Here is a 12,580-nt window from a genome sequence, read left to right as displayed (position 1 = left end):
ATGCGACATATGCCTGTGATCGGAACAATGTATACTAAACCATTCACACAATTAAACAGCAGAGAAATTGCTGGAATGGTAGACGCTTTGACTGCAGAAGCCAAGAAACTAGATGAAGATTACTAATCGGTAACAAAGGAAAACGTTAAGAACATATACAATCCAGCAAAACACATTTTTGAAGCACTTGAGAAACATGTAATTCGACAAGCTAATAAAAATGATGTAAGAGATTCCACTGTACAACTGTACGAAGTAACAAAATCTCTGAATGATAAATTAATTAACGATCCAGAAATTCAAGATGATGAAATTAACTTCACTGAGAAAACCTTAGGTTTAATTAAAAGTGTTTATTATGATCTTGATTAATTGATCATATCTATGAAAAGTGTTTCATAGAATTGCAATAAAATGGTTTAAAAAAATGTATTTGAAATTGTTTAATGTAGTGGAAACTCGATTATCCGAAACAATTTTTAAAAATCTATAATCTGCAGTGTTGTACATACTACAGAGTATAATACAATACCTTCGAATAGTACAGTATTTATTGCTTACGAATGTTTTAAATGTACTGTGGACGATGAAACCGAAACTAATAAAAAAGTAATAATAAAATAAAATAAAAAAAATAATAAACGATTTTCTGTATTGACTACTGGTGTCCTATCAAATTCGGAAAATCGAGTTTCTATTGTATACATAATATACGAACTGTAGATTGGACTGAATTGATGAATTAAGGCAACTCAATATTCGGGCAATCTGCTAAAGGAGGTGTCTTTCGCAAGGACTTTCTGTGGTAAACTGCACCCTACTTATTAGACACGTGAAGAAAAAGTGGTAAACTCTACGTGGCTATCAATTGGTTAGGCGCGAGCCCCACGAACCAGGAAATTGGTAATAAAAAGCTCTATAATATTCTGTAAACTCATGAAATAATGATAAATTATTATGCCAAGAGAAAATTTTAAATTACTACCTAAATGCATAAGAAGGTGCAGCAATTTATTCATTAAATTTGATTTATTGAAAAGAATTAGAAATAAATGCCAATACACATTCATACATTATACTGTACATATGTGTATGTTACTGTGAAAGACCGAAATTAGAGAATATCGTTATTCTCCGGTGAATGTCGACACATACAAAATACGTAGGTGAAAGTCCGAATATTTGGTTATATTATTATACATTCGAACAATCGCCGGTGTATGTCGACAAGCACAGATAAGCTTTGGTGGAGGTCGAAACGACACCCGAGAAGCCTATGTCGAGAAAGAGGCGACAGTCTATCGTCAAATATTTTCTGGATAGCCGGCGGTAGCACACGGTCGTATCTCTTTTTCCGGCAACAGTTTGGTGGAAACTGCTCACTTTGTCACTGGATGGCGTTTTTGTTCTTTTGATCCCGTGAGGTGGGGATCGGTTTGTCAGGTCGAGAGGCGGAGGATGAGAGGGGTCGTCGGTAAGGCGTCTGCGATATCTGAATAAAATACGCCATTAACAGATCAGTTCGTAATCACGTAATAACGTAATCAGTTCGTAATCACGTAATAACGTAATCAGTTCGTAATCACGTAATAACGTAATCAGTTCGTAATTTGTAAAGAAAAGTTACTTTCCATAAATGAGATTTCTTCTCGAGAAATATCGCTGAGTGAAGCAGCTGAAACTAATTCGAAAATTGGAGGGCAAGGCTATACCCGCTGCCATTGCAAACAAAGTGTTCCACGAATAAATGCAGTTGTAAAAGCAAGGGACTCTTGTGCAATTCAAAGTGCCATAACAGTTTAAATTGTTGCAATAAATAAGATTGTATAACGATAATCACATAATTTATGTGTAAGTTTATTATTGTATTATTTTCTTTAATGATTAAGAATGTTCTGTTCTTTTTAGGTTCAACGGTTTATTTACATGTTCTGTTACTTAAGCTTTCACCTATTTTCACATATTAAAAAGTTGCATTTTTGTCTTAACGTAATAAAAATATTTTTATTCAACATTCGCTACCAGTGCATGCCGAATGTCGACATTTGCCGGTGTAAGTGAGAAATAATGATATTTAGTAAATATTTCGTACATACACTAAACGACTGTGTGAATGCTGACATTCACCGGAGAATGTTGACATTCGCCAGATATCGGTGATTCACATTAACATATATATGGAATGCCTCCTTTATTTTTATATTTTTAGTACAAGGGATCGCACAATGTTCGAGATTTGCAAAAATGTCGGAGAGTCCAACTTCATACGATTACAATACTGTAACGCACCGTTTTCGGAAACAAAAATAGGTTACATAATAATGGGGTAAGTACCAGGCCTGGACTTTAAATAAACCAATAATTTCCACAAACCACAGACAATACTGAACAATAAAGATAAACTTTAATTCTATTAACAACAAAAATAATAATGGGGTAATTGACCCGAACAAAAGTTATCTAATTGTAAAGTAATAACCAAATCAATAATCAAAAACTTGTACGTATTTCTAATAATAAAAAAAAATTTTATCTCCTCCTCAAATATAAATATTGTACAGCCAAACGATACAATNTTCACACCTCGATTAACTTAAAATTTAAATTTTATTATTAAAATACATTTTCAGATTCTTTTAATAAAACATACAAAAATTTAGTACATACTTGGCGCCGTTTACACACAGCCAAGTGAATCCAGAAACAAAGAAAGTGAATACAGTAAATAAATATAATTGAAATATTATATAGAAAAAAAATAAGATTAACAATTAAGATTAACACATAAGAAATGATAAAACATTTACAAATTACAAGAATAATATAAAACAACATACACAAAACGAAAACGTCGCGACATTGTGAAATACCTAAAGATACACAATGCAACAGGGAGGTTCTTTGAGGAACAAGCCTCAAAAAATTTTGTCAATAATATTCAAAATATTACAACACAGTACATAAAACTATATACAAGAAATGCAATACATAAAATTAAATACAAAATACAACCTGAAGAAATATACCTCACTAAATATATGATAAATTCTTTTCTATCAAAGTTACCTCGCATTCTTAAATTCGTAATCGAACAATTGTGTTATGTAAGGTCAATTCTATTTAAGTATTTTATCCTTTCTTCAAGATATGTACAACACATTTTGTCCATTGTATTTTGATTTTCTTGTTTATTTTTCCTCAGGCAATTTTCACATTTTGGTGTTTCATGCCTTTTGGTACAGTCTTTAAACAAATGGTTCTCATTACAATGGCTACATATGTTCTCAGATGCAGGGCAATTTCTCGCTATGTGTCCAAACAACAAACATCGAAAACATTGCAGTATTGGAATATAATCATATGCACTATAGGTTGACCACCTTGTATGAACTTTCTTTTCTTTAAGAATTCTTTTTATTATATCAGAAGACACTTCTAATCAACCAGGAAACAGATTCTCCTTAAAACAAAAAAGTGATGAATATAACTTTAATCTGTTCAGCATGTATGCGAAAAGAAATATCTTCAAATAGATGTGTATTCTTTTCATATATATCTTCAATAAGTTCTTCTTCGCTAACAATTGAAAGAGCGGACACTATTTTGATTAAAGGCAATCTCTTTTTAGGCACGTGGGATGTTAAACCTGGGACTCTGTCTACAAACTCTTTCAAGTGCGCAGCTTCTTTTTGATAACTTAAATCAACAGCAACTGCACCATTATTTATTTTTCTAACACGTTTTATTCCAACTCCAATATTATGAGGCTGTACATTTTAAAGTTGTTTTTTGTCTGGTCAGATAGTGTACAGCAATGACGAGAATTCAACTGTGTCAAGATATAAGTCAAATGGCACTCCACCCCAGGTCTACCCCTTATAACAGCATTCTTGATGAAATAATTTTTTATTTCATCAAGAATGCTGTTAGCAGAATCATAAAATAATTTTCTCTCCGATTCCATATCGAACAAAGAAGAAATAAGATATTTATTTAATTAATTCAGAATGTTAGGTTTAAAAATTATTCTAAAGTAAAATATTAATTCAATTAACTTGAAAACATTTGTATCGTCTTCTTTGGCTCGAGACGATTCTAAAAATACATAATAATATGACTATGAAATTATGTATAGAAACGTAGAAAATGCAACTTCGTGTAATTGTTCTAGGAAGTTCCTTACTAATAGGTCAATGCCATTGCTATGGTGATTGAAAAGTCGAAATTAGAATAAATCTAAACAAAGTATTAAAAGCGTGTTACTTTGTAATGGAGCGTCCAAATTTAACAAACTTGACGAATTCTTGGTCTTCAAGTAAAACGCTTTCACAAAATATATAACACAGTACAAATACATAATTGTAATTCGATCAAAAGAATGAGCTGAAAAATTCCACTTCACTTCACATTGATGCAGCGCCTCCTCTTATTATTAAAATACAGTAATATCATGGTTTCGCCATACCAAATAGAAAATCCAGCAACGAGTTGCTTAACTTTCCCGAGACATTTGGTAGCGCCATCTGTTATGACATTTTAAAAATATAAAAGATTTTATTAACTGTTGTAAAATAGCAAAAAAATTAATTTTGAGGGTAGGGATGAGTTCGATATAAAATTTTAAATGCTAATAACAAAAAAAATTGTCACGAGGTTTGGCCCTACTGAAGATACACACGATCCCCATTATCATCCCACCCATTCGACCTTTAATTAACTACCAAAATTTAAGGTGACTAATGCCCAGATAAAACAAACCATATAGCAAAATTAAAGAGAATTTCGAGAAAAAAGCACAGAAGTTATTAATCTTCAAATAGGGCGAACAAAATCGTGCTTATCTCTCTCACACACACACCAACATTTTATACATACAGAAATTACCCCCGAAATTTTTTGCTGTTCTAGATGTTTCAGGATATCCTAAGCTGACGAATGTAAAAATCTTCTGTGGAGGTCATTTTACTTTCCCTCTGTTATGTATAACAGTCGGGAAAGTAATTATTTGATTGCAGTTTATTTAAAAATAAACAGATGTACCTTTCTTATGTTCATAGAATTAAGTAAACTATAAACTTGTATAATATAAATACTTTTATTATAGTCATTAATATATTCAATAAAATCAGACGATTGTTGGTAATTGTTGTTGAATTATATCGAAACATGTACCAAATGTCAGGAAATACCTAAATCAATTATAATAAAACAAAGTAATAAAATTCATTAAAAATGTCTTTTAAAAGTTACACTTGTTTATAACAATCGGCATTTAAGAAAAGTCTTCTAAATATCTGAAGCAGACTTTCATCCAAAAAGCAATCTCTGTTAATTGCTGATGAAGCTTTTCGTCATGTACAACGCGATACTTTCTTGGCCCTGAAAATTATTTTTTTATTATTCAAGATTATTTATAAAATTAAAATAATAATTCACTACAAAACAAAATAAGTTTCTTACTAAATATAGTAAGAAAAGTAAAAATTCTCTCTCTACTTCCTGCTCTTCTCTAAAAACTCTACTTCCTGCTCTCACTAACCTTAGAGTTTGATTAGTTTAAGTACTACTGTTTATTTAACTATAAATATTAAGCAGCTTTAAATTTAGGTTAAGTTATGAAAAGAAATATTTTAATGTGAGTAGTAAATACCTTCAAAATATATTAAATGAATCTTCGTATTTAAATCAATTATTCCAATGGTAAATCTCTCTCTCATCATTCGCATTAGTTTCAAAATCTTTATTGTCAAGTATTGCAATTGTGCGATTTCACATTTGTACGGATCGAGATAATAATTTTCCAGTTTTAGAACATCGTGAGCACCAAGTGATTCTTGTACCATATGCAAGATTATAGCTTTCATCTGATATAAGTGTACCTGTAAAAGCAGTTAAGGACTTGTTTCTATTAACACTTCTTAAAACAGACTAAATTTAAATTATTAATTTAAAAACTACCATTCTGTTTGATGCTGTTATCGGAATATTTTCTATTATCCATACAAAATCATCATTCAGTCTTCTGAGGAGAAAAAGTTTAAATCTTAGGATGATATTTTTCAGTAAGTTAAATTCATTCGGTTCCTTAAAAAAAAAAATGTAGTAAATTAAATTACGTTGACTACTTACAGTAGAAGTTCGTTAATCTGGCAGCCCATAATCGGGAAATCTGAGAATGGCAGTGTTTCGCAAATGGAAAATTCACGCGTGGTATGTAAAAGATCTTGGGTGGAATCGAGTGTGGCACAATATCATGTCATGCACTGTATGAAGTCCAGACTAGTTGAAGAGTGCGCATGATTAAATCAGAATAATATAGCAACGTTTGCTGATGTAAAACGTACGGCAATGGGCGCGTTGCCAAATAAAGCAGCTTTGGTGTATATGGACTATCAAGTCGATTAAAACGCCTGTGTTAAATGAAACGGGCTTTCTAATCGACAATGTCATTGCTTTGCTCATCCAAATGTATTAAAGCCGCTTAACCAGGCAACACGTCCAATGTTCAGATTAACGAAACTTTCTGAATTTTGCGAAAATACAAAAATACGTGCAGTGTTCCCCACTGCAAATATTTTTGCTTATTACTAGATATTTTAGACTCCAAAGTAAAATATAGTAAAGATTTCTAAGCATTGAAGGGCATCTTACGTTCAAATGGTAATGGAATTTAAATTACTAATTTTAAATCTGTTTCGTAAAACGAGGAACAAACTCTCATGGACGTCATTTAATTTAACCGCTCTTAGCAGTAGTTATGTCTCTGAATATTCAGTAATCACACACCATTCTGGTTTCCTAAATACCGCATTAACGAACTTCTATTGTTCTAACAGAACTTTAAGATAATTATTAATAGCAAGTTTCTTACTCTAGTTTGAACTTTATGTAGCAGAATTTCTTTATCCTTTAAATAATATCCTCGAGAATGCATTCCAAACTTCATCGGTTTTAAACCATTCTTATAACATGTCTGTAAAGTACAAAATTTACATTTATAAACCGACTTGCAGTTACTAGTCATACGGCATCTGTAGCAACGTCTGTAGATGATTGTTATGAAGACAAACTGAAGACAACGTTTGCACGCCTCACATCCATAATAATCATTCCATGCCTGGCGATAACAAATTCTGCATTGACTAATTATCATTCTACCTTTAAAAAAATAATAAAAATATAGCACATTAAAACTACATGTAGTTAAATTATGTTTACATCCGAAAATATTCAATATGTTGTTTACCTCTTTGACNGTAGTTAAATTATGTTTACATCCGAAAATATTAAATATGTTGTTTACCTCTTTGACCTTTTTGTTCTGTAATCTGCTCTATTGTAGCCATTATCGTTTAAAAATATAAAAATAAATGAATACGAAACATTCACTTTTAACGAGTCTTCATTTACATAAATTACGTAATATTTTTCGAAAATAAAATGTAATTAAATAATAAATATTTTTAAAATAAAATTATTAATTAATTCATCATTAATTAATGGCTCCTGAATTTTTTTCTTAAAACTATTTTTTAAACTTTGAAGGTAAATTTTAAGTTTTAGTTATTATGAAATTAGAAAATAAATGTAATTGAAAATTCATATTACTAATTAATTAATTATTTATTTTCAATAATATAAAAATGACGTTCGCTTTAATTTTGTACCAGTTATTAATACAAGTAACGTTAAATATAAACAGAATTTGTAGTTTTGTTTTTTGAAACCCTGTCCTGTTTTATATTTGTGGCGTAGTATACAGTACAGCAGTATTGTGTTTTGTTCCAAAGACACGTGGCAAGTTTTCCATCAAATTCCTTTATTAGTTATACATTTACGGTACATTGTTTTGTACTCGTTTCGGGCTTTGCACCTCTTCAGTCAACTAAAATACAATATTTATTTTTTTAAACTATTACAGTAGAGAATTTACATAAAAGAATAAGTACATAAGCGATATATAGACGTACCTTTTGGTTAACTTTGTATAATTCATGTAAAATATACTTTAATCTTTTGTAAATAAACTAGTATACATTATAAATTAAAAAAGGTTAAAATCTTCCGGAATCTTCCCTTTTAGGTAGATTTTGATACAATACAACTGTAAAAATTTTTAGCTGTTTCCTTCCCCTTTTTCATCTTTCACTCCCTTTTTCTGGTTCGAGGTTAACAGTCTGTTCTCCATTTTTTTGATACGATAGTGCTAATTTGTAGTTTATTCTTTCTATTTCTGCACAGATTTGTTCATATAGACTCTTAATATACGGGAAATTAATATATTTTGTTTTAGTTGCTTGTTTATTTTTATTTTTTACATAGGTTTTTTGAGTCATTAAGTCAGATTTCCCATTGTTTCAGCAATCTCTGCGGAAATCCTGCTAGAAGAAACTTCTTCGTTAATTCCATTACTTCTTCAATTATATGTGCTTCTTGGCTTGTTCGGTTTATGATTTTTTCGTATTCCATTTTATATGTATTAGGATGTCGTCAACTCATCTTTTGTAGAATTTTATTCCTGGTATGTTATCAATTTCTATCATAATTAATTCGGCAAGTTTTGGGCCGATCGCAAATCCCATACTTATCCCATCCATGTGAGTATAGTATTCTCCGTTGGTTTCGAAATAGTTACATCTGTATGTAAATTCTATTAATTCTTTGTTGACGTCTAGGTTATTAAGTTTTTCTTCTGTTAGATCCCAAGTTATTGATGGGTACATATCAACTATGTCGAGGCATGCTATTCTATACTTTTCTTCTATATTAATTTAGTTTAGTTCTTTTATGAGTTCAATTAAAAACGCAGACAAACTCATAAAAGAACTAAACAAAATTAGTATCGGGTTAAACTGTATATTGTTTGTGCAAAATAAAAAAAATAATCTCAGAAAATACTCTTAATAATAAAGAGTAATCCCATCTTTACCGCAAGCAGAAACGATTTTACCTGGTGTATCGTTGTGATTTTGAGTTAATAAATAAATACAAATACTGTATAATTCATCGTTTGACAATAAATGTTAACGCAGACAATTCCATTTAAATTGTTTCGTTCTTATTATTAAAGAGGGGCATTGTTGACACGTAAAACTTAACTGTAATAAAAATATAGGCCTATATTTTTATTACAGTTAAGTTTAATTTCTTTAAAATTTTAATGGTAATAACACATAAATNGTTCAATTAAAAACGCAGACAAACTCATAAAAGAACTAAACAAAATTAGTGTCGGGTTAAACTGTATATTGTTTGTACAAAATAAAAAAATAATCTCAGAAAATACTCTTAATAATAAATAGTAATCTCATCTTTACCGCAAACAGAAACGATTTTATCTGGTGTATCTTTGTGATTTTGAGTTAATAAATAAATACAAATACTGTATAATTCATCGTTTGACAATAAATGTATAACGCAGACAATTCCATTTAAATTGTTTCGTTCTTATTATTAAAGAGGGGCATTGTTGACACGTGTCGCATTTGTATGTTTTTTTAACGTTGATGTAAAAACGTTGCACTTTTCAATTGCTTATATTTCGGCAATCGCATTACATAAAAAAATAATTTCGGACGATACAATAGCCACAATTATTTTTTTTTCAAAAAATGGGAACTTTTCGTTACGCATCGACAAAAATTCAACCCAAGCCGACACACAACGGAGAGAAATTTTAATATAGGAATTTCAAATACTCACACTTACAGTTACAAATAATAGGATATAAATGGAAATGTAAGCTTTAACAAATTCCTTAACTTATAAATGAGAATTCGAAACTAAATTGCGATGAGTAATGTTTACTTTCAGCGAGTGCTCCGATGTTCAATGATGCGCAAACACGCAATGATGTATTGAGACTTCAAGATGCAACTTTTCGTATAATAAATGATAGAAAGAAAACCTGATATGATAAATTATTGAAATGAGAGATTTCCCGGAAAAAAAGTTTCCCAGGATTTTTCCCATAGGGAATAAACGAAGGGAATCTCGGGAAAGAAACCCTACTCATCGCCATACTATTAGAAGTAATATGGCGATGAGACACCGGTACAACGACGAGAACAGTACATTTTACTGAATACATATAATAAAATATTACACTACTTGAACGTTTGCATATGTAATATACAACAATCAACAACTAATCAAACTTTTTAAACTAATTAGTTTGCTTAATGTTTGCCACAAATTTGATTTAACTACTCTTTTTTAGTCATGAAAGTCGAATTTGCAGTTAACATAACTGTACACGGGACATTTATAAACAGAGAATAAAATATAAGCCTATATTTTTATTACAGTTAAGTTTAATTTCTTTAAAATTTTAATGGTAATAACACATAAATCACTGACATTATAACACTGCAATAACTTGATGGTCCTTTATTGACGTATTTGAATTAATTAAACAGATAAACTTAATCTTTAAAAAATCATACAGTTTTAATTATAATTTGAAAACATTTTCATTTTATTTATTAATAAATATATTTTAAAGTATATAATAAATGGTAGAAGGGTATAGGTAGTTGCTGCAAGTACAGTTGGATAAATACATCTGGAAACCATGATTGACAAGCCACTTAAAAGTTTACGTGGCAATTATATAAATTTTTTCGAGTAAACACGTAGATCACAATTACGCATCTGACGATGAAGATGATTCTTTCTTTCCCTCTATTCTTAATTTTTGGTAAGTAGCTTTTAAGGTAAGACAGAACGTTGAAGGGTTGTTTTAATGTACTGTACTTCTTTTACGTTGCAGTTATCAGCTTGTTTGATGGTTCGTATGGAAAAAAAGCGGAAAGGTACCAGAAAAGGTAGTAATTTTATGTCATTTATTCGATAAATGTACATAGTGTTCGAAGTTTAGTAGATCCTGCTTTAAGGCGGTCAAAAACAATTCGGATTTTTTAGAAATGGTCTGTCTTATCCTTCTTCACCTGACCATTAATTGTGGCCTTTATTCTATACTCATTACAAAATGCACGATCGAAAATAATGGCCAGAATAGACTTTACGATGAGTATAATAAAATCTCTCTTAAAGCGATAAGAATAGGAAAAAAGTTGGCCATTTTTATGAAGTATCATTTCCGAGAAAGTAATCTAAATTTAAGATACTAATCTTATAGTAATTATGTAACGCGGTGGGTCGCTTTTTAGAAACCAGTTGAATGATAAAAGTAGGGTTAAAAATTTACAAATGATATAATAATAATATATATTTCCAGGAACGTAAGCTTAATTTATGACAATGAGCTGATAGCAATTAAGAATAGCGGTTTACGAGGATTTCCAGTTTTCCAAGTACTGTACTAATTAAGTTGTAAAAGAGTGTATATATTTCTAGAAATTTACGTTAAAAAATAAATTTGTAATTAAGTAAATGGTTAAATACATTATACTAAATTAGATATTTTCTTCATAAGTTAGTACTAAAGATTGTCTATAGATTTAGAGTTTATCATTGCATTTATAAAATTTCCTCCTTTCTTCCTTTCATTTCTTCATAGAAAATATATATTTAAAAATACAAAAAAATTATTGTAAATTGTTAAATAGCAGGGAATTCTAGCTTATTTTTTAAAAAATTCTTTAACCTCCTCGTAATATAATATTAGAAAAGTGAATTTCATTTATTTTCTTCTTTCATTGTTACTTCTATTTTTCTCTACATTTTTTAAACTTATCTCTAAGTTGCTTACTAATTCAGGATTTCACTTTACTACTTCTTCCTGGATTCTTCTTAATAACATCTTCTCCCTGAAGTACTATGATTCCTAAAGATATTTTATATAGATTACAAGTTAAATCTTCAAATCTGTATTCAATTAACATTAAAGGTGTGTGTGTGTGTGTGTGTGTTATTTATATGATATAGATAAAAGTATTATTATTTACGAGAAATTTTCTTTCTAGTATTATTGTGAAGGCGATAAATGCATAAGCAAAGAAGAATTTATTGAACACAAGAAATATCCTAGTATGGATGATTTCATGCGACATATGCCCGTGATCGGAACAATGTATACTAAACCATTCACACAATTAAACAGCAGAGAAATTGCTGGTATGATAAACACTTTGACTGAGGAAGCCAAGAAACTAGATGAAGATTACCAATCGGTAACAAAGGAAAACGTTAAGAACGTATACAATCCAGCAAAACATATTTTTGAAGCACTTGAGAAACATGTAATTCGACAAGCTAATAAAAATGATATTAGAGATTCCATTGTACAACTGTACAAAGTAACAAAATCTCTGAATGATAAATTAATTAATGATCCAGAAATTCGAGATAACGAAATTAACTTAACTGAGAAATCGTTAGGTTTAATTAAAAGTGTTTATTATGATCTTGATTCATATCTATTCATCATATCTATAAAAAGTGTTTCATAGAATTGCAATAAAATGGTTTTAAAATGTATCTGAAATTGTTATATCAATTAGTGCAATGCAGGGGTCGGCAACCTGCGGCTCGCGAGCCACATGCGGCTCTTTGGATGTGAAGCTGCGGCTCTTTAGTTCCATACGCAAATATTATTTATTTTATCAAAAAAAAAAAA

General features: G+C 30.1%; 2 protein-coding genes across 2 annotated transcripts in view; one reads left to right on the top strand and one right to left on the bottom strand.

Annotated features, from left to right (window-relative positions):
* The window catches only part of LOC111619216, a 52,788-nt gene that overhangs the window by 29,537 nt on the left and 10,671 nt on the right, over positions 1–12,580 (top strand). The window lies entirely within an intron of this gene.
* On the bottom strand, positions 5,116–7,405 carry LOC111619234. Its single transcript, XM_023360921.1, has 5 exons — positions 7,304–7,405; positions 6,872–7,158; positions 5,959–6,084; positions 5,651–5,879; positions 5,116–5,379 (listed from the first exon to the last, which is right to left on the bottom strand). The coding sequence occupies exons 1-5, from the start codon at positions 7,344–7,346 to the stop codon at positions 5,273–5,275; spliced, it is 792 nt and encodes a 263-aa protein (XP_023216689.1). The 5' UTR covers positions 7,347–7,405; the 3' UTR covers positions 5,116–5,272.

Source organism: Centruroides sculpturatus, unplaced genomic scaffold, assembly GCF_000671375.1.
Source record: "Centruroides sculpturatus isolate CEXI.00-Female unplaced genomic scaffold, Cexi_2.0 scaffold114, whole genome shotgun sequence".
In the NCBI taxonomy this organism is placed as follows: Eukaryota; Metazoa; Arthropoda; class Arachnida; order Scorpiones; family Buthidae; genus Centruroides; species Centruroides sculpturatus.
Note: the sequence above shows the minus strand (reverse complement) of the source record. Positions and strands in the feature narration are given on the sequence as shown.